This window comes from Cydia amplana, chromosome Z, assembly GCF_948474715.1.
Source record: "Cydia amplana chromosome Z, ilCydAmpl1.1, whole genome shotgun sequence".
NCBI classification, from domain to species: Eukaryota; Metazoa; Arthropoda; class Insecta; order Lepidoptera; family Tortricidae; genus Cydia; species Cydia amplana.
In genome coordinates this window covers 6,145,993-6,167,578 of record NC_086096.1, presented here as the reverse complement: position 1 = coordinate 6,167,578, position 21,586 = coordinate 6,145,993, and the positions used below count along the sequence as shown (strand labels likewise).

The following is a 21,586-nucleotide window of genomic DNA, read 5'->3' as shown; positions in this document are numbered from 1 at the left end:
GTCGAGTCAACTCGAGTTTCAACTCGAATCAGCGGCCGAATCAATTCGAATGATTCGAATTGAAAAAAAGTGGACTCGTCACATCGCTATGTTCGACATAAGACCAAAGTGATCCTATAAGTCAAAGAGTAAGTAAGTAGGTAGCTAAGTATAAGTGATCAAAGTTGTGTTGGAGCACTAAAAAACTATGTCAGCCCTTGTACTGTCATACGCACCAAGGTACAGTCGAGTACACAAACATCTTTACAAAACAAACCAAACCAGAATCAAACTGGACAAATACATCGGATAACATCCCTATTCCTGTGCAAGCGTGATAGCGTGGTGTGGTGTGATTGACCGAGCATTAGCGAAGGTTTCCGTTTCAGCTTGGGCAAAAGTACGTGCTCTGCAGGTCGTATTCCTCAAATTTTGTGAGCAGGGCCGGTAGTTAATCAGATAGAATTTTTCTGACATTGACATAAAGGATAAGTGCCAATGGCACTTAAGACCATTGTGAGTTCGCTGTGATAATGACTCAACGCAGAATATTTTTTATATTTTCATTTTTTAAGCTTATCGGGAGGTCTACAGGTCACAGAGTGCCACTAGATGACTAGAGATATATTTGGCCACTGAGCTAGCTTTTTGATGTAAACCTTTCACTGTCTGTATCGATATTTAATACCTTGACAATACCAGTGCCATCGAAACGCTTAAAGAAAGGACATTGGACGTGGTCAAAAAATATATTTCACATAAAAAAAAACGTTACTACAAGTATCAATTGCATCTAATCCTCATGAAGAGTATATTGCGCACACAATCCACGTATTTCTTGACGACGTTAGAGCGGTTGCCTGAACGTTCCTGAGTTTCGTAGCAGCATTCCAACTCGCGCCTCTCGTGCTCACAGCGGACGGGCGGCCAGGACATCTGATTGGCTAGCGTGTCCACCATCTTGTTTACCGCGGTCACACACCGCGTCAGCTCTCGGTAGTGTTCCTTTTTTGAAATAGTACATTACTATAGAGGCCGGGAAAAGAAGGGTTGCATGCCAAGTAGATATAAACGGATTTTAGGGATACGCGGTCGGCAACCCCGTTTCACGCCGAGATTTGTATAGTGCTTTTCTCAAACTTGCAAAGAAATATCCATAGACTACGGTGGCTAACACTGTCTAAAAATTTAATTTAGCAAGGAGCAAGTACCAGGGCCTCGTGAGTTACGGGGCGCGCACGAGTATGAAGGTATTGCAAGTTTGAGAAAAAACGGTATTACAATATGACTACAACAACTTGTTAGGGCACGCACACTACCTATAGGCCGTTCAGCGTTGGTATATTAGTTATCGGCGAGGTGTTTTAATTTTAATCATAATAACTCTAGGATATTAGTTATTAGGTATTACAAAAACTGTATCGCAGTGCATCGGCTCTATCAGTTTTACTAAATACATGGAATAACACCAAAAACTGTAACCGTTAACCGTATTGCCGACTCTTTGAAACAAATGCCTCAAGTTGTAGCAATTACTGATTGCCAGGAGAGGAGTAATTCTCTGGAAGTATCGTACACGCCGCCATGTTTTTTGGTAACTGAATTGTCAAACGCCATCTTCTTTTAGACACCAGAATTACCCCATAATGTAAAGGGCGGTACACAGCGGCAACTATTAGTACTTTAGCTGTCAAATTCCAGACGATTTTTTCTTAGAATTTTCTACTACTCGTACTTATCATAAACTGTTTCATATCAGTTGTCAAAATAATGATAAAAATACCTTGATTTCTAAACTAATCTTGTCGACCATAACATCACCAGTATCTTTGTGATTCGCCTTCTGAAGTATTTTTTTGGGGACATAATTGTTTTTCCCATTTCGATCGCAACAGCACATACCACTGAAAATTTGTACAACTAAAAATAATACTAAATCAAAATAAACGTCGCAAATGACACATAATCGGTATGGTTCTGATTCAAACACGAGTAGCTAGTATTTGATACGTTTATTACTTAAATATCAGTAAGTTCTAGGAACATTTGCTTACCTAATTTAATATGGCACATAAAAAAATATATAATATAAGATTAAAGATACATTTTAAAATACATACTAATATATTATGTTGAGAATATTTCCAAATTGACAATAAAGTTAAATATAAAAACTCTAATAAATGCAATTATGACGTACACAATAAAATTCGGACAGTGATAACAAAACAGAACCACATATCAAGAGGTAGAGTATAGACTATAGAACGACTGTACCTATTTGACATTAGGTAATACTAATTTAATTTGATGCGTAATAGTGTTAATAATGTCATATTTTTTTGCATTTGGCGTAATATGACCAGAAAAGTAACTTTATGACACTTATAATGGCACAATTATAGAAATAGATGAATATTATCCTAATTTTGCTTCAGTATTTCAATAATTAGTTATGAAGCGGACAGTATTAGACAGAGTATGTCCCCGGTGTTTTGTTGCCTTCACAATTAATTAAATGCAGATTTATTAAGATTTTTTTGTTGAATTTATACGCACTTAGGTCGCACACGTTAACGAGATTAACAATGCGGCTCGCGGCTTAGTACTTTGTCAAGCGTAGGACGTAAATCCTTCTAACGTAGGGTCGTCGAATGTGTCAGTTTAAATTTGAGTAATAATGAAAAACAAAACGCAATAAATCGGTATCCAGTGGATACCTGTATAGATCACTTAGCCACATAAATACGAGTAGATGTCTAACCTTACTTCCATAGCGTTCGCCTCCGTCGCCTTTTCACGGCTACATTAGCCGATCGGTTAGGAATCTTGGTTTTGAAAGAGGGCAGCGGTCATAGCTCGTTCTTGACGTGGTCAGGCGGGGCCCCGCGGTCACCGCGGTCACCGCGGTCACCGAGGTCACCGTGGTCACCGCGGTCACCGTGGTCACCTAACACGGTGGAGTCCTCGGTATCGCTGACGTAGCCCGCGTCGCCGGTGTAGTGTGTCGGGTGTATCAGGAGAGGCGCCGAAGAGAACGCCAACAGGTTGCGGTTGGGGAAGTATGATTTCCATGTGTCACTGTTAAAAAAAACCATAACAGTTTGATATAAAGAGCGTACCTACATAGGTAAGGCGGCTATTAATAGTACATTATTGTCGAGGTTCGGAAGTAGCTACTTGCAGGCTGAGGATTCGTTTTAAACGGACGACCTTGGGAGTCCGTTTAATTGAATCCGAAGCCAGCAAGTAGCCTTCCAGCCGAGTCATATCGTATAGTGCTTTTCTCAAAAATGGTGCAAGAAATAGAAATATTTTACAGAACTTACAGAAGCAACGTTCTAATTTTCACAGAAAAAAATACAACCATTAAAAAAATTTGCTAGCCGCCTTTAAAAAAAAAAGGGTATTTTTCTGCTGAAAATACGCCAACCTATTTGAGACACCTAAATAGTCGCGGTAACAACATTAAGCCTGTAACAGACTATCGCACCGCACCGCGACCTTGGAGCGTCGGACCCATAAGTGAGAGCGAGAAAGAGATATCTGTTTCTCGCTCTCACTTATGGGTGCGACGCTCCAATGTCGCGGTGCGGTGCGATAGTCTGTTATAGGCTTTATAATAATAAGTGCTGATCATCTGTTTGGCTGTTTAAGGGACCTATGCCTTCATTTGATATGGCCATTTAAAGTTTTAAAAAGTTTGCAACTCGTTAAATAATGGAATTTGTATGCGACATTGCAGTCCCGAAATCGAGACTGCAATGTTTTTAACTTTTTAATTTTTTGAATGACCATAAACTACGCACTTCGCGACCTATTTTTTAACCGGCAACGTCGACTTTGCCGTCCATTTTTGAGAAAAATGGGTTGTTGAGAGCATGCGATAAAAATAACCAATTGTTTTTTTTAAATATGTATATGCCTATTTTTATTTAAGATAATATTATTCGGTTGCCATTTGTTTTATATAATTGCTGGCAGTTTATAGAGTGGTTGCATTTGTTGCAATAGGGAATATTACGCAAAACTCTGCCTAGGGGGCGCCACAAGCCCAAACAGTAAACAAACCTCCTTGATGCATCAGTGTCACATTTATTCGTAACAAATAATCTGTGAAAACTTGTCAAAAAACTGTTTACGGCATAGTATATACGAGGGGCGTTCAAAATATTCTCGGTATTGATATCTTACGACCTCTTCTAAAATTTCTTTCGTTACTGGCCGCTAAGGTTTATTCATTGACATTAAAAAAAAGTATAATTCGAACCGAGATAGTCTTTTGTTTTTCTGCAATTGCTGAACAAACATGAACATCCTGTGCGAATTGACAATGTTAACTAAATTAGAACATCGATGCGTGATAAAATTCTTGACAAAACAGGGTAAAAATCAAAAAACCATAAAAGAGGAAATGGATTGTGTTTACCGTGAGTCTGCTCCTTCTTTATCTACCATTCAAAAGTGGTCAAGCGAGTTTAAACGCGGAAGGGAGAGTATTGAAGATGACCCTAGACCTGGCCGGCCTGTAGTAGCTACTTCACAAGAAAATATTGATAAAGTGGAAAAACTTATATTGGAAGATGGTCGAGTGAAGGTAAAATCTATAGCACAAGTAACCAATCTCTCTATTGGTACCGTACATGATATTATACATGACCATCTTAATATGTCAAAAGTAAGTGCAAGATGGGTTCCGCGAATGCTGACTCGGCTTCAAAAAGACATGCGTGTAGCTTGTTGTTCCGATTTTATTGACCTGTGCGGTGAAAATCCTGATGAGGTGCTGCAAAGAATAGTTACTGGAGATGAAACCTGGGTTCATCATTATGACCCAGAGAGTAAACAAGAGTCCATGCAGTGGCACATTAAGGGTTCAGCTCATCCCAAGAAGTTGAAGGTCATCCCTTCAGCTGGCAAGGTCATGGCCACGATATTTTGGGATTGTGAAGGAGTATTACTAATCGATTATAAAGAAAAAGGTGTAAATATCACAGGACAGTACTACGCTAACATTCTACGTCAATTAAAGGATGTAATTAAAGAAAAGAGGCGAGGAAAGTTAACCAAAGGTATTCTGCTTCTGCATGACAACGCCCCCGTCCATACTGCTCATATTGCCAAGGCAGCTATTGTTGAACGTGGGTTTAAAACTGTTACTCACCCACCGTATAGTCCGGACTTAGCCCCCAGCGACTTCTTTTTGCTCCCCAATCTTAAAAAGGATCTGCGTGGAAATAAATTTTCTGACGATGAAGCATTGAAGGCGGCAGTGGAGGAGCATTTTTACACGAAAGATAAAAAATATTTTTACGAGGGATTAAAAAAAATAATTGATCGATCTTTTACGAGGGGCGTTCAAAATATTCTCGGTATTGATATCTTACGACCTCTTCTAAAATTTCTTTCGTTACTGGCCGCTAAGGTTTATTCATTGACATTAAAAAAAAGTATAATTCGAACCGAGATGGTCTTTTGTTTTTCTGCAATTGCTGAACAAACATGAACATCATGTGCGAATTGACAATGTTAACTAAATTAGAACATCGATGCGTGATAAAATTCTTGACAAAACAGGGTAAAAATCAAAAAACCATAAAAGAGGAAATGGATTGTGTTTACCGTGAGTCTGCTCCTTCTTTATCTACCATTCAAAAGTGGTCAAGCGAGTTTAAACGCGGAAGGGAGAGTATTGAAGATGACCCTAGACCTGGCCGGCCTGTAGTAGCTACTTCACAAGAAAATATTGATAAAGTGGAAAAACTTATATTGGAAGATGGTCGAGTGAAGGTAAAATCTATAGCACAAGTAACCAATCTCTCTATTGGTACCGTACATGATATTATACATGACCATCTTAATATGTCAAAAGTAAGTGCAAGATGGGTTCCGCGAATGCTGACTCGGCTTCAAAAAGACATGCGTGTAGCTTGTTGTTCCGATTTTATTGACCTGTGCGGTGAAAATCCTGATGAGGTGCTGCAAAGAATAGTTACTGGAGATGAAACCTGGGTTCATCATTATGACCCAGAGGGTAAACAAGAGTCCATGCAGTGGCACATTAAGGGTTCAGCTCATCCCAAGAAGTTCAAGGTCATCCCTTCAGCTGGCAAGGTCATGGCCACGATATTTTGGGATTGTGAAGGAGTATTACTAATCGATTATAAAGAAAAAGGTGTAAATATCACAGGACAGTACTACGCTAACATTCTACGTCAATTAAAGGATGTAATTAAAGAAAAGAGGCGAGGAAAGTTAACCAAAGGTATTCTGCTTCTGCATGACAACGCCCCCGTCCATACTGCTCATATTGCCAAGGCAGCTATTGTTGAATGTGGGTTTAAAACTGTTACTCACCCACCGTATAGTCCGGACTTAGCCCTCAGCGACTTCTTTTTGCTCCCCAATCTTAAAAAGGATCTGCGTGGAAATAAATTTTCTGACGATGAAGCATTGAAGGCGGCAGTGGAGGAGCATTTTTACACGAAAGATAAAAAATATTTTTACGAGGGATTAAAAAAAATAATTGATCGATCTTTTAAGTGTATGAACATAGGGGGGGAGTATATTGAAAAATAAAAATATCAAACTTTTCGTACTTGTTTGTTTTCATTCTCATACCGAGAATATTTTGAATACCCCTCGTAAGTGTATGAACATAGGGGGGGAGTATATTGAAAAATAAAAATATCAAACTTTTCGTACTTGTTTGTTTTCATTCTCATACCGAGAATATTTTGAATACCCCTCGTATGTATAAGTTAGTAGTTAGTTTACGGTTTGTACTAGTACTGCACTCTGGCGGCAGAACATTAAATTAAATTAAATTAAATTAAAAATTAAATTAAAAATTATTTTATTCAATCAAGAGTAAATTACAGATAACATTATAGTATTTAGTACCTCTTTTTAAGTAAACTATATATTACCTGTGTTAAGAGGTTGTAGTGTGTATATTACACCATACCCACACACATACATGCGCATAGGTACTATAGTATTTAAGGCCTTGTAAGTGTTATTTAATTCATTATACGTCTATACTCGAAGCTAGTTGTTTGTCTCAACGCCCATCCCTACATGGCGACCCTGCCAGTGCGGCCTCGTGCTGCGCTGGCGGTGCGCTGCGCCAGTCAGAAATAATTACCGATGTCCTTGGTGGAAAATATTGGAACATTTGAGTGAAAACGGGAAAATAATAAGTAAACAATGTAATACAACAAAAGGACCAATACAACAAAAAGTGGAAGTGTAAGGTTGAAAGACTGATAGAACTTATGGGTTGGTGTTTTAACGACAAATGAAAATTATGTGTAATGTGGACGTAACTAAATAGTATAAGTGTTAAAATACATATATTAATATTTAAAATCGGACAAGTGGCGAAAAATCAGAAGTGAAAATGGACTAAAATAAAACAAATTATATTTTTTTAAATAAAAGCCTGTGAAGCTGGAAGTTGCAGCCGGGAGCTAGTTCGCGTCCCGGGACCAGACGTGACCTTGCTGGAGATGGAGTCGAGGAGAATGGCGTGTGATATGAGTTGTCCCGGTCCCGCCACAACGGAAATGAAATTGTGATATTTGTGTGTGTAACTACTTTTAGGTTATAAGCAGTTGATTGACATTTTTTTTTTGTGAAGCATGGTATTATATCCACTACTTATTTTAGATTTGGTTGATTGTAATATTATCAATTGCTATCTTGTATTTTTATACCTAAATGAAATTTAGTTTCAATAAGTTTTTCTTAATTTTTTGGTGATGCCATAATCGGAAGAAGTGTGGTAATATTTTTAATTAAGTATTTTATAATTAAGTATGCTGCCTGATGACGAAATAGTAATATGGTTAAAGGAATGGCACATATTCATAACGTTTCCTAGCTCCAAGTAAATTGAATGTATAGGTAATTTAATCTCATTTTAATATTTCGTGTTTTTATTTCATCTGTTTAACTTAACAATAGAACTTTTCTACACTTAGATACAATATTTGTCGTAGCCTACAAATGAGGCGCGCCATTCGCGGCGCGTGTTCACATATAAGGAATTGGTATGTAGCTTCTGTGATTACATCTCAAATTTCATAGTCGTCGTGCACTGTTTTGAATCAAATATTTTTTTTGTTGTAATATTAAAGTTAAAGAGTAGAAAGAGTACTTAACACTTAGTACACTTATATTATAAAAATTTAAGAATGCGACACAATATGTGCCTACTATTAACCATAGGTACATATTATACTAGACTAACATTGTATAAAATTTAGGATAATTTTAGTTGGGTTTTAAGACATTTATTATTATGAATCATAATGTGTATCGGACTTGACATTTTAATACGGATGTGACATATTAATACAGAGTTACGAAGTGGCTTCGTTATAATAATGAGTAAAATATATGGGGATGGTACTGTATCGAGATAATATAGGAATTTATGAAAAGATGTAGTTTTGTTGGTTGGTTTTAGAGTTATAAATGGTATGATGGAATATGTTAGATTTTTGGATGGCGATTAAGCATTTGTTGTTGGGAAAACTGATATATATGTAAGCTTTTCAAAGGACGATTAGCCTGATCAACTAAGAGTTGTTGAAATTCTTATATATGTTAAAGTTTTCAATGAATGAGTATTTTGTGTGCGATTTTGAATGGTTTTTTTTTTGTTGTAAAGATTGGGAAATTATGAATGATAATAATTGAAAAAAAAAATGCCAATCGCATCTTCGGTGGCCCGAGAGGCGGCCTTGAGCGATTAGGTTAGCATGGGTACACCAAGACACAAGGCAGGTAGGGAATCCTTGGAGGTCTGACCATGATTCGATCGAGCATCAATCGTGGAGACTCCTTGGACACATGGAAGGATATAATGTAAGGATATGTTAAAAGAACTGCCTGAATGAATAAATATAAAGTATGTTTGCGCGATAAAAAAAAAATACCTTGTGTCTTGAGCAATAAATAAATAAATTTTATTACAAGGTCGGCCGACCACGAAATATGCGTTGTGTACCCATGTCACAAGTATGTAATGCCCGCTTAAGAGGCACTATTGAAATGAATCTTCTATAATTATGATGATTAACTGACGTCAGAAAAATAAAATGAATATGCATAAAGTAGGTAAGTAACAATTTTTATCACGGATAAAGACATTTTTTTTTTGCAAAGAAAAAAAAACTAGGTACCTATAAAGAAACGATTTTTTTTATTGATTAATGTTAACATATATTATTTGTAGTTTTCTTTACATGTGTATCTTAAAACATATTTTTTTTTACTATCACTTTGATAATTATATAGCTACTTGCATTGTTTCTTATATAAATAAAATTATTTTAATGTTACATTTTAAGTGTATTTTTATTAGGTTAGTTACTTATGTAAAATACTAACTAAAATGTTTCGTATGCAAAAATATTTTATTATAATTTTTTTTACATAATCTTTAAGGTTAATGTAAATTGTATTTTTTTGTGTAAACAAACATTAAACTTAGCACATTGTTGCTACATTTAAGTCCAACTTCTTCTGCTATACTCGTAATAGCGTAATAAATGTGTTTTCATATATGTAATCTCTTATTTTATAATACAGTTAATTTTTTTTTAGCTTATCTGAGTGGCCCACTGTATACTAAAAAAAAAAATAGATTAACTTTTAGATTTTAATTTTTTTTTTTCTCCAAGGGGGGAGGTGTAGTGTGTATATTACACCATACCCACACACATACATGCGCATAGGTACTATAGTATTTAAGGCCTTGTAAGTGTTATTTAATTCATTATACGTCTATACTCGAAGCTAGTTGTTTTCCTTTAACGCCCAACCTCACAAGGTACTGCTCTCTTATTTTAACAAAAACTCTTAATTATATAATAAAATCTAATGAAACAAAAATAAAAATAAAAATTATAACAAAACACATTATCTCCTGAAATAATATATATATATATATATATATATATATATATATATATATATAAAAAGGGGTTCGGTGTATCTATGTACCTATGATGTATATTATATATGTATGTAAATTTATTCAGTTTCAGCAATGTTTAGTAATATGTTTTCTATATTATGGTATGTTTTCGGCTTAATCCAGTCCATTATAATTTTTTTGCATTCATAATAAGGTAAATGGTAAATGTTTATTTGTTTATTGACGAAGTTATACAATTTTGCAGATCTAGTGGTGAATTGTCTACTTGCATAGGTAGTGTTAATAGACGTGGTTGGTATAATATTATCTTTTCTTCTTCTATTTTGTATAATGGATTTAAACTGCAAAGATTTGTGTCGTCTTAGAGTGGTAAAAAGAATGTATAATTTTCTAACAGATAAAACGTCGGATAGCTTATACAGGTCTATGGTAGGGTATCTAAAAGGCTTGAAATTCATTACTTTTAATAGAGATCTTTGGGCTCTTTCAAGTTCTAAAAATTTCATTTTTGTAGCACCTCCCCAAACTGGTATGCAATAAGTAAGGATAGATTGAGCTAGGGTTATATATATCTGCTTCAGAAGATTTTTAGAAGCTATGTGTCTCAGGTTTTGAAAGATCCAAATTAATTTTCTGGTACGGGACATTATTAGCTCCGTGTGCAGATGCGGTGAGTCGTTGGTCAACTAAAATACCAAGATATTTAGTATGATCTACTTTCGAAATAGAAGGACAGGAACAATTTTGTGGATTAATGCATATATGGATTTTGATTCTGAAGTCATTACTTGGTTGAGAATTTTTATAGTTAGTGAAACAGATATAATTGGTTTTAGCTGTATTAAGTGTAAGTAAGTGAGAGTTAAGCCAGTGAGCTACTTTGGATAGATCTTGTTCTGCATGACTTTTTACAATTGCCCATGTATCTCCAGAAAAAACAATAGCGGTATCATCTGCATAGGAAACAATATGACCATTTTTTATTTTTATACCACAGAGTCCGTTTATATAAATAAGGAATAAGGTTGGTCCAAGCACGCTACCCTGGGGCACGCCAAACGTTATATTGGATTCCTCACTGATATGTTTTCCTATTTTAACTCTTTGTGTGCGGTTTTGGAGATAATTTTCTAGTAACTTCAGTGGGATGTCTCTTATGCCTATGTTTTCTAAAGTATTAATAAGAGATGGAATAGAAACAGTATCAAAAGCTTTTTTAAGGTCTAAAAAAACTGTTAAGCATTTTTGGTTATTGTCAATTTTATTTACTATTAAAGAAGAAAGAGTTGTTACCGCATCTTCGGTTAACATAGCTTTTCTAAAACCATATTGCGAATTTGAAAGTATATTGAACTTCTCCAGGTAATTTATAAGTCTGTTGTTGAGGAGTTTCTCTAAGATTTTAGAAATAGCTGGTAGTACAGAGATTGGTCTGTAGTTGGATGCTTCGTCTCTGCTCCCGCTTTTGTATAGGGGTTATAATTGCTTTCTTTAGTTCATTTGGGAAAGTACCTTTATTAAAACATAAATTGAATAGGTGAGTAAGAATGGGTACAATAAATCATATTCCCTATTGCCCTGGCTGAGTTTAGTTGTTCTAGTATGTTGTTGGCCTACAGATGTGCAAGTTGCGGAAAGATTCCATAAAATTCTATAAATTCTCGGAAATTTCATGAAACTTTCACTAGGAAATATGGGAAATTTAAATTTAAAATTGGAAACTTTCAATTCTCATACAAAAATGTAAGACATTTTCCGAATTTTTCCTACGTTAAATTTCCGAAACATTTCGCAATTTTGGAAAGTTTCCTTAGGCACATCAGTATGTTGGCCACTCACTTGGGGTGCTGGTCAAACATGATAGGCAGGAACTCGTCGACGGGCAGCATGGTCTCGAGCGGCTTGGCTGCCAGTAGTTTGGAAGCCCCTCGCGCGCTCAGGAGGTAGCCGAGCGTCCAGTACGAGTAGAGGGGACGGACTGTGTGCTCCGTGGCATATTCTTCATCGTCGCTTTGAAGGATTTTGCGACCTATGTATCTGTAAATTGAAGAAGTTTTTGAAAAAAAGCTCTTATTTTTACAAGCTTTTGTTTGACGTGCGATGTTTGTCATGACGAGATAATTTTAAGAGGGCATAATTTTTTTTCTATCGTATTTTCACGGAAACGTACGAACGTGTCTTGCTATTTCAGTCAGTCTCGGCAACAGAAATACATCATCTGTGACAATTTCAGCTGTCTAGCTATAACGGTTTATGAGATACGGCCTGGTGAAAGGCGAAAGAACTGTGGAGTCTTAGTAATAGGGTCCCGTTTTTACCCTTTGGGTACGGAATCCTAAAAATGGAAAATGTAATCAAAATTGAACTTTTTTTTAATTAATCTGTGACAGATACTAATGAACTCGAACTGTAAAGAACGACATATCCCTATTTTGGAAAAGTATTCCAGGGTGGCAGACTCTTTTAGTGCGTTTTCTCGTCCACTGCTAGACTTTCGGCGTTATTCATAAACGTCTGCTAAGTTAATCAGCTGATGATCGTCGGTTGTCCCTCTCTATGGCATACCGACAGATAGGGACAAACGACGATCATCAATTGATCAAGTTAGCAGCTGTTTATGTATAACGCCATTTATAGATGCTGACTGTACCATAGATAAAAAAATACATAGATTGCTCACTCCATACATCAGTTTTAGTACCATAAACACTATTAGCATCTAGCATCGAGTAGCGGAACTATCAGTACTGCTACTTGACAATAGATGTAGCACCGACCGGAAAGTCTTATGCTGTTGAGATAAGACTTTCCGGTCGGTGCTACATCTATTGTCAAGTAGCAGTACTGATAGTTCCGCTACTCGATGCTAGATGTAGACACTGAAATTAATAGTCTAACTGATGTATGGAGTGAGCACTCTAGTCTTACTATATTTCTCTATGACTGTACGTACACTAGGTCCCAGTCCAAATGTGTGAGTTCCCTCAGTAGCTGTTGGAAGCGGTACCGGAAGTATGGCGCGAAGTGGATGTCGTCCTCCAATACTAGCGCGGTGCCGTGGCGTTGCTTCGCTACCTGTAGGGAAAACAAACCAATGTTTGGTTAAATAATATTTAACCTTTTAACCGCCATATAAATTTTCATCGAGCGTGCTCGTGTCGCCGGCGTTACGAAGTGCTGTCTTATTTTTTTTATTTATTAGGTTCGCCAACAGGTGCAATACAAAAAAACCGGCCAAGTGCGAGTCGGACTCGCGCACGGAGGGTTCCGCACCATCAACAAAAAATAGAGCAAAACAAGCAAAAAAACGGTCACCCATCCCAGTACTGTCACCGCCCGACGTTGCTTAACTTCCGTCAAAAATCACGTTTGTTGTATGGGAGCCCCACTTAAATCTTTATTTTATTCTGTTTTTAGTATTTGTTGTTATAGCGGCAACAGAAATACATCATCTGTGAAAATGTCAACTGTCTAGCTATCACGGTTCGTGAGATACAGCCTGGTGACAGACGGACGGACGGACGGACGGACAGCGGAGTCTTAGTAATAGGGTCCCGTTTTCACCCTTTGGGTACGGAACCCTAAAAATACTTATAAATAACAAGTTATAAAATAATATTGCTAGAGTATTCACCCAATTACAGGCAAACACGGCATGCTTGTAACAGATGTTGCTTGCTTACATATGTTTTTTTATCCTAAGTACTAAACTAGTAGGTACTAAATATAAATCAAGGTTGCTGAAATTAGGTAGTTTATCAGACGACTGTTTATCAGATGTATACTGACATATTAGTGCGAATATGTCAGTGTCAAACTCGTGGTAAGGCTATAGTTTAGGAAATAATAAGACATAATATTATAGTGCCGTCTAGTATGCAGAGTGTATAAGGTAAGGATGATAAGCACGAAGAATTTCGTACTTTGTCCCGCCATTTTCTATCTCTATCGCACGCGTATAATTATATTACTGTCCCGCATTGATTCAACGGTCAATGCCTTGCCTAGGACAGCAAAATCATAGAAAAAAAAATACATAGATTGCTCACTCCATACATCAATTTTGGTACCAATAAGACTATTATTTTCATAGTCTACATCAAGCATCGAGTAGCGGAACTATCAGTACTGCTACTTGACAATAGATGTAGCACCGACCGGAAAGTCTTATGTTGTTGAGCATTAGACTTTCCGGTCGGTGCTATATCTACTGATGTATGGAGTGAGCATTCTTGTCTTACTATATTTCTCTATGGCAAAATACATATGCGTGTGCCAAAGAGGTAGGAAATGGCTTGTTCCCTGTTCAAATATAAAAGCTATTTATATGAATTGAAGAGGCATGATAAGGAAAGAAAAAAAAAAGAAAATAATATATAACAATACCTTTTCCCAGACATAGTAGTGGCTCAGGAAACATCCGACCTCGCCCGCCTTCATTGGTCTGAAATCAAATAAATATATTTGTCACAATTGAAGGGATGTTTACAAAAACAACATAACTGACTACACTGGTTGACACCTGAAACGATTAACAATGTTCTTAAAAAAGTGTCAACCGCTTTAAGCAGTTATGTTGTTTTTGTAAACATCCCTTCAATTGTAAACTATTATCGGAAATATTGTGAGTTATCATTTATCATTAAATCAAGCTAAGAACATTTTAGCAGCCCAAACGGGTAGTTTACCCTCAAATGTATAAATAAAATAGAAACCTTATGTTCTACGTACGAGTACGTACGTATTACCTTTTGTGATACGGATCCATGTAGTTAGGCATTATTGTGGCAGAATATTCTCTCAAGTCATTTAAATCCAGATTTCTGAAAAAAAAACAATGCATAGTTAGTATTTGATTTTATTGTATTTCAGTGCCACGCTTTTTTATTCGTATCAAGTAATAAGTAAAAACTCTCTACTCAACCAAGATACTATGCTTAGACGTATCATCATAAACGTGAAATTTCTTTGAAACATGACGTTTATTATGGCGAAAACCGTAATTATGTGACGTCCAGGTTGGCCCAAAGATACGTTGCGGCATATTGTTAATAATTTTAACAAACCTTTGCGTTTGTGTATCAAAGCTAAAGGAGAATATTTTGAAGACAATTTGTGTTAGTTGTTAGTTACATTACTATTGTTTTAATATTAAATTACGTTTCATAAAACTATTCCTAAAAGTTATTTGTCAACGTATCTCTTGGCCACCCTGTAAAGTATTAAACTGATAGGTTTCAACATAGACTTCTAATCCATGGGCACTAATAGATTTAGTAATAATTAAGATATTATAAGCAGTACATGCTATAGTTTGTAGCTTTCTAATAGACCCCGAAGGCTAATCCTATTGTCTATTGTTCAGTAAAACCGCACGTGCTACTTACCTGCAAAAAAGGGTCCTAATTATTCTATTTGGCACCTGAGCGCGGGCTAGTCCAACGCTCAAAAAACCAGTGTAGGTGCGCTCTCCGATAACGCGCCTTTGTTACGCATCTCGATGACACATTTTAGACTGGTTTTGTAGCGTTCGACTCGCCGGCACTCAGTAACCGAAGTACCGATTTTTTATGCAGGTGGTTGTGGCACGTGGCACGAGCGGTTTTTCTTAACAATAGACAATAGGATTAGCCTTCGGGGTCTATTAGATAGCTACAAACTATACTGCTGGTGGTCAACTGTGGAGAAGGATTTAAAAGCCCAGAAACTTACAGCAACGACAACCCGGAATAGAATATCCTGGCGCCGATGCACAAGGAGGCGCGACCCCAGATAAACTGGTATAAGGGCAGGAAGAACAAGAACATTATAAGGGTGAATCAACTTTTTCTTGTCACTCGTTGCCATGGTTACGTTCGCCTGGGTCACTACTTAAATCCTGATTTTTGGGCATTTAAATTCACCAAACACGTTTTTTTGTGATACTTATTAACCCTTTCCATTGAGGGTCGTCTACCAAGCGTGTCAGAAGAAGGTGGTGTACAATGTCTTCTAACAAACTATGCTACTATTGTCTCTTGGCTGACCGGACAGAATAACAACAAGAAATAGTTGATCCACCCATAAGCAGTACCAGGGATGTTGCGGATGCCGATTTTTTGACATGCGCGGATGCGGATGCGGATGCGGATTTTTAAAGGCTTACATCCGCGGATGCGGATGCGGATGTCAAGATAGTACCATAAAAAACGTCAAATTTTACATTTTAGTAATTTTTATTTCAAAAAACCGGCCAAGTGCGAGTCGGACTCGCGTTCCAAGGGTTCCGTACATTAAGTCCCACTCACGCTTGACTGCTCATTTCTAATAGTTTTTTTTGGTTAATGACTAAATTACCTAGCAGTCTAGCACTTACGCCGATGCTAAGACATTCCTGTACCGACCTGTTCCACATCCGCATCCGCATTAAATCCGCATCGATTTTATGCGGATGCGGATGCGGATGTTGAAAATAATGCGGAAGTTCCGCGGTTGCGGGTGCGGATGCGGATATTCGCAACTTCCCTGAGCAGTACATACCTCCCATCAACCGCCTTCACCGTCGTAACCTCCATACCGAGCTCTCTAAAGCTCATTTCCATCAGCATCCGCCTCTCCGTCCGTCTCTCCAGGTTGATCATGTATATCTCATCGCAGCCAAACCTCCACCGTTTCGGGTACTTTATCAAAGACTTGAAGGCATCTATTAGGGGAATGGGGGAGCCTCGGCTGATAGCCTCTAGTTTGACGTTGAGCAACTGTTCCTGGTCTTGGGTTAGGTCGTCGCCATCTTCTAGGGGCACGGGAACAAAACCGTACAGGAGGTCGTTGCAGACGGTTAGGTTGATGCCTGGAAGTTATTATGACAAAATTAAACTTTATGACGAGTGGTTTAACACATTCATTGCCACCCAGCCAAACAAGACATCCGCACCAGGCCACAAAATTATCTTCATATAAAGCTCTAGTACCACGATCCCGACTATCGGGTCGTCCGGCCAGGGAACGAAATCATAAAATACCCGATAGTCGGGTTTTCGGCACTGAATGAGTTAAACAGTCGGCATCAAAATAAAGTATCAGACTATGCGTCAAAAGTATCTATTCTCTAATAGCTTAACAAAAGGAGATACATATGTACATATCTATATGTATAATTAAAATGTGGCAGAAACTTAGGGTGTTGTTTCATACGCCACTTTTGATGCTGACTGTACAAGGTGTAACTATAGGTTATTCTCATTCACATTTTTGGATATGTATTTTCTAACTGTAAGAATTATTTTTTTATATCTACTTATAAAGGTATGTCGGTGCCTTCTGAAGAAGTTATTCGAAAAAAGGTTTTGGTTTATCAATTGCTAATTTGAGTACATGGTTGCTTTCTATGATTTAGCACATTTTATTCCGCTATATAATAGAAGGTTTCACAGTACCATGATATTTCGCGTTGACAGCAAACGCTATGATATCATCTTCGGGTCCTTTGTAGCCCTTTATCCTCGTATTGTCATAGGTGATGACGTCAGACGCCTCACGCCTGAGTGACATGAGCACCGCGGAATGCACCATGGGGACACTGAAGCATCCAACCTCGGTTCTTGTTAAGATCGGCTTGTAATCGTCGGTTCTTTCGTAATAATAGTTCTCGTTCATTCCACACCTGAAATATGTCAGTTTTATTCGACTCGCCCGCATTTTTATTATTAATAAAATAACAGTCCATGCAGAATGAAGGAATGAAATAGTTATTTACGATACAAGTGAGGAAAAGAGGAAATTCGAAACGACCGAAGGGAGTGTTTTAAATCGACACGAGTTGCGAATTACATATTCGCACGCGTATCGTACAACGTTTTACAGTGCATATGTATGGCCCTTTAAATTTTCGACATAGGCACGGAAAGTGTAAAGTATTTTTAATTGAATGAAGTCGACTCATCTTCCTCGCGTTGTCCCGGCATTTTGCCACGGCTCATGGGAGTCTGGGGTCCGCTTGGCAACTAATACCAGTAATTGGCGTGGGAACTAGTTTTTACGAAAGCGACTGCCATCTGACCTTCCAACCCAGAGGGTAAATTAGGCCCGTATTGGGATTAGTCCGGTTTCCTCACGATGTTTTCCTTCACCGAAAAGCGACTGGTAAATATCAAATGATATTTCGTACATAAGTTCCGAAAAACTCATTGGTACGAGCCGGGGTTCGAACCCGCGACACTCCGGATTGCAAGTCGCATGCTCTTACCGCTAGGCCACCAGCGCGTTTATAAAAAGTGGCCTGGCACGAAACTCAATGAAAACCTCTAGCGCAGGTGTCCGACCAGCTCAATAAAAAGCGAGTACCGCGGTTTTTTTCGCGGGCGACTGTTTTCTCTAAGAAAAAGTACTTACTAGCCGAAAGTCGGCGATCAACGACTGTGCAACCATCAATTATTGTCACTTACCAAAGGATCTACATCAACTGGTGTGTATCTTGCACAAGGAAAATAACACTTTCTCGCTACTGGTCGGACTACTGCCTTAAAATGGAAACACACTGAAATTGCAAGCCACGTTTGCGAGTTTGCGACCAATGAAAACAACGCAATTAATAAAAAAAATCGATGCATGAATAAGGCCTCTTGTCCACGGCACGGTTTGACCACAGCACGGCGTGTTAGCGGCGCCGTGGTCAACCCGTGCCGAGCTTGTACATGACGCGGTAAAACAACTTGAACTGACGGCAAACGTAGGTATTTACTACTCGGTTATGAAGGACTGAAACGTGAATTCAAACGTCCGGCGCCGTCAACAAGCTCGTAGAGACTACCATACAACACCGGGGAATTTTACGCAGTGCTTACGCGCAGTGCGCCGCCGTGGCGCACACGGCGGCGTAGCCGCACCGTGCTAAAACCGTGGTCGTGTACAAACCTCCATGGTAGCCCATACAACTTTGGGGACTGTGTCTAGACGCGGTTTAAAAACCACGGATTATTACGGCAAATAAACGTATGTGTACAAGAGGCCTAACAGGGTTAGCGTGGGCATGTGTTGCAGTGGGCTTCAAGCCCATCTTCATTAAGGTTAAAATGAAATAAGCACCTTTAGAATGAGGCCATGCATCAGACATAACAAGATGCAACAAGAATGAGTGATATCCAACCAAAAATTAGAGTAGAGCCCGTCAGAGACGAGCATGGGCGCCACCACTGGCACATCTTTCCTGACTAGACTTTTGAGAGTCCGCTTTTCAGTGAGAAACACATCAGCATCTAGCATCTGAAATTAGACAGGATTTAAAAGTGTAAGTGTGTCTGTGTGTGTAGTGTAAGTGTAAAGTGTAGGAAGGAAAAGTGTACCATATACTTTTTACGCAAGCATCAAGTTTTGGGTTATTTCTACTCAAAATCAAGCTAGGAACCAGTGTCCGAAAAAAGCCATTCCATCCATTTTCACATACATTTTGGATGGACCAAGGTATGCACCATCACAAAACTGATACCTAAAATGTTTATGAAAAACTGTAATAGTTGTCTTGAGTGGAATAACCAAAAGTTAATAGACTTCGAAAAGAGTAAATGGTACTTGTTTTTCTGAAAGAATGATTTTTTTTCTAGCACTGGTCTCGTGTTGGTTATTTATTATTTTTAATGGGGCTCCTACTATATTTGTTTATTTTTACACAGCACTTACAGAGGAAGACATAAACTGTTATACATTTTTCATAATTATTCTAAATATGCATCTACTTTAACTATGTTTTTGCAATACCAAATTTTCATTAAATGTATTATTAATTGTACTTCATCCTTCATTTGCCCTATTATTGTGAACAACAGGAGTGATAGAAATTGACATATACCTTACCTGTTTCTAAGGCATATTAGTCAAAATGTAAAGTATGTTACACTTACAAATAAAAAGTCCGCCCATTTCTTTCTAGCATAACTCAATGCTTCTTCTCTTAGCCGTATAACATGCTTGAAATGCTTAGGGCTCCAATGCACAGCGATCTTCTCATCTTCATGACGAGGCCCACTAGTTTTATTAGCTGTTATTATTATATCATTGTAGTCAGACTTGTGTCTGGCTGCCCATTCTTCCAGAATATCTATGCTGCCATCTTCATTGAAATCACTGTATATCCTATGTTTAAAATGATTAGCAATTAGTCAATGAATTCTTATAGTCCATTGTAGCAGGTAGATTGAGAAGATACCAGGACAATAATATTGCATTTGCACAAAAATAGCATTACCATAATTAATATAAACATAGGTATGAAAAAATATTAAAATCAAACCAAAAAAATATGCTTACCAGGAACTTGCACCATTTTTATTTCAGGTTTAATAGAGACATTGTTTATTTTGCCAATGCTATTAATTTAAAAAGTGGCAAAAGCAAATAATGGATTACAAATGCAGTTATTAATGAAAGTGTTTTATAAAAGCTCAGTTTTGCAGCAAATTGTCAAAACAATTAGTAACTTTGCTGCATTAATTAAATAGTTTAACTCCTTCGCAAAGCCACTTAATTTGCAATTACCCATAATAATAGTACAAGGTTTAACCATACTTGAACAATATATTATTAACATTTTCAGTGCAAAGTGCCCCATTTCCCATACAAACTTGGCACTGACCCTGAATGTGTTAAACTAGCGACCCACCCCAACTTTGTATGGATGCCATGCAGATAATAATCATCATTATTTACACATAACCTTAACAAATTAAGCATCTAAGATTTAGATCTCTCTCTTGAATCACTATCTATTATTTAAAGGTTTAAGTTTACAGACGGAGGGAGTGACTTCATTTTATGTTATGTAGAGATACTTCTTTAGGGTCACAACAACCTCCCATAAACATGCTAAGAAAAATGTCTTCTTAGCTTATCAATATTATGTTCGCTGCGGCTGCAATAGCTAACTCATTAATTAACAGAATTAACTATACTACACTGAGCCTGTTAATTATGCTAATATCCAAACCAAACCTATTTAAAAAAATCAATAGATACGTAAATATTATACCTATCTTAAACGTTGTTTAAAGTAGTTGTCAAATTCATCTTACGAAATATTATTATTATATTATCATTTCTTTAGGTCAGAGGTCTCACTCTCAATCAACAATTCACATCATTAATAGCTGAATCTTTACACGCATAATTGGATATATTCAGAGCTACACACGCAGATGCGGATATTAGAAGAACAATCGCGTGGCACAAAACTAATGAGGTGACCTAATATTATAACACATTAATGGCCATTTAGTGACCGATTGTTTAACACTTACCAAATGTACAGCCTGTCTTTTGGATAGTCCATTTCCGTCAGACAACTCAGGAAATAGGGCAATGTGTGCTCTTTATTGCGAACCAGCACAGATATGCCCACTGTTGGCCATTTTTCGCTAGAAACATCGTTGCAGCTCGTGTAAGACAAGCGGAATATGAAAAGTATTGACAAAAATTGTATTGCAAGCCGCATTATCTCTCTGGAGCACAGAACATTGGCTCACAAGATTTTTCTTTGACACACAATAGACTGATTATGATTTATGTTCCCGGCTCACGTGTTGAAATCTACTTATTCAGAAGAAAACATCAACATTAGAAGCAACATCATCATCATTCATCTGTCAATTGTCATTTTAGTTTTTTTATTAGTGTTGCCACTCTAGAATA

At 37.5% G+C, this 21,586-nt stretch overlaps 2 protein-coding genes across 2 annotated transcripts; both read right to left on the bottom strand.

The window, feature by feature from the left end:
• Positions 1–713: 713 nt before the first annotated feature.
• On the bottom strand, positions 714–1,954 carry LOC134660929 (uncharacterized). The gene is made up of 2 exons (XM_063516814.1): positions 1,763–1,954; positions 714–984 (listed from the first exon to the last, which is right to left on the bottom strand). Exons 1-2 carry the CDS (start codon positions 1,877–1,879, stop codon positions 763–765), a joined length of 339 nt encoding a protein of 112 aa, XP_063372884.1. The 5' UTR covers positions 1,880–1,954; the 3' UTR covers positions 714–762.
• Positions 1,955–2,741: 787 nt separating this feature from the next.
• LOC134660897 (glycosyltransferase 25 family member) lies at positions 2,742–21,477 on the bottom strand. The gene is made up of 10 exons (XM_063516765.1): positions 21,196–21,477; positions 19,804–20,035; positions 19,053–19,168; positions 17,344–17,570; positions 16,448–16,757; positions 14,677–14,751; positions 14,315–14,372; positions 12,882–13,003; positions 11,768–11,965; positions 2,742–3,060 (listed from the first exon to the last, which is right to left on the bottom strand). Exons 1-10 carry the CDS (start codon positions 21,387–21,389, stop codon positions 2,832–2,834), a joined length of 1,761 nt encoding a protein of 586 aa, XP_063372835.1. The 5' UTR covers positions 21,390–21,477; the 3' UTR covers positions 2,742–2,831.
• Between the last annotated feature and the right edge of the window lie 109 nt (positions 21,478–21,586).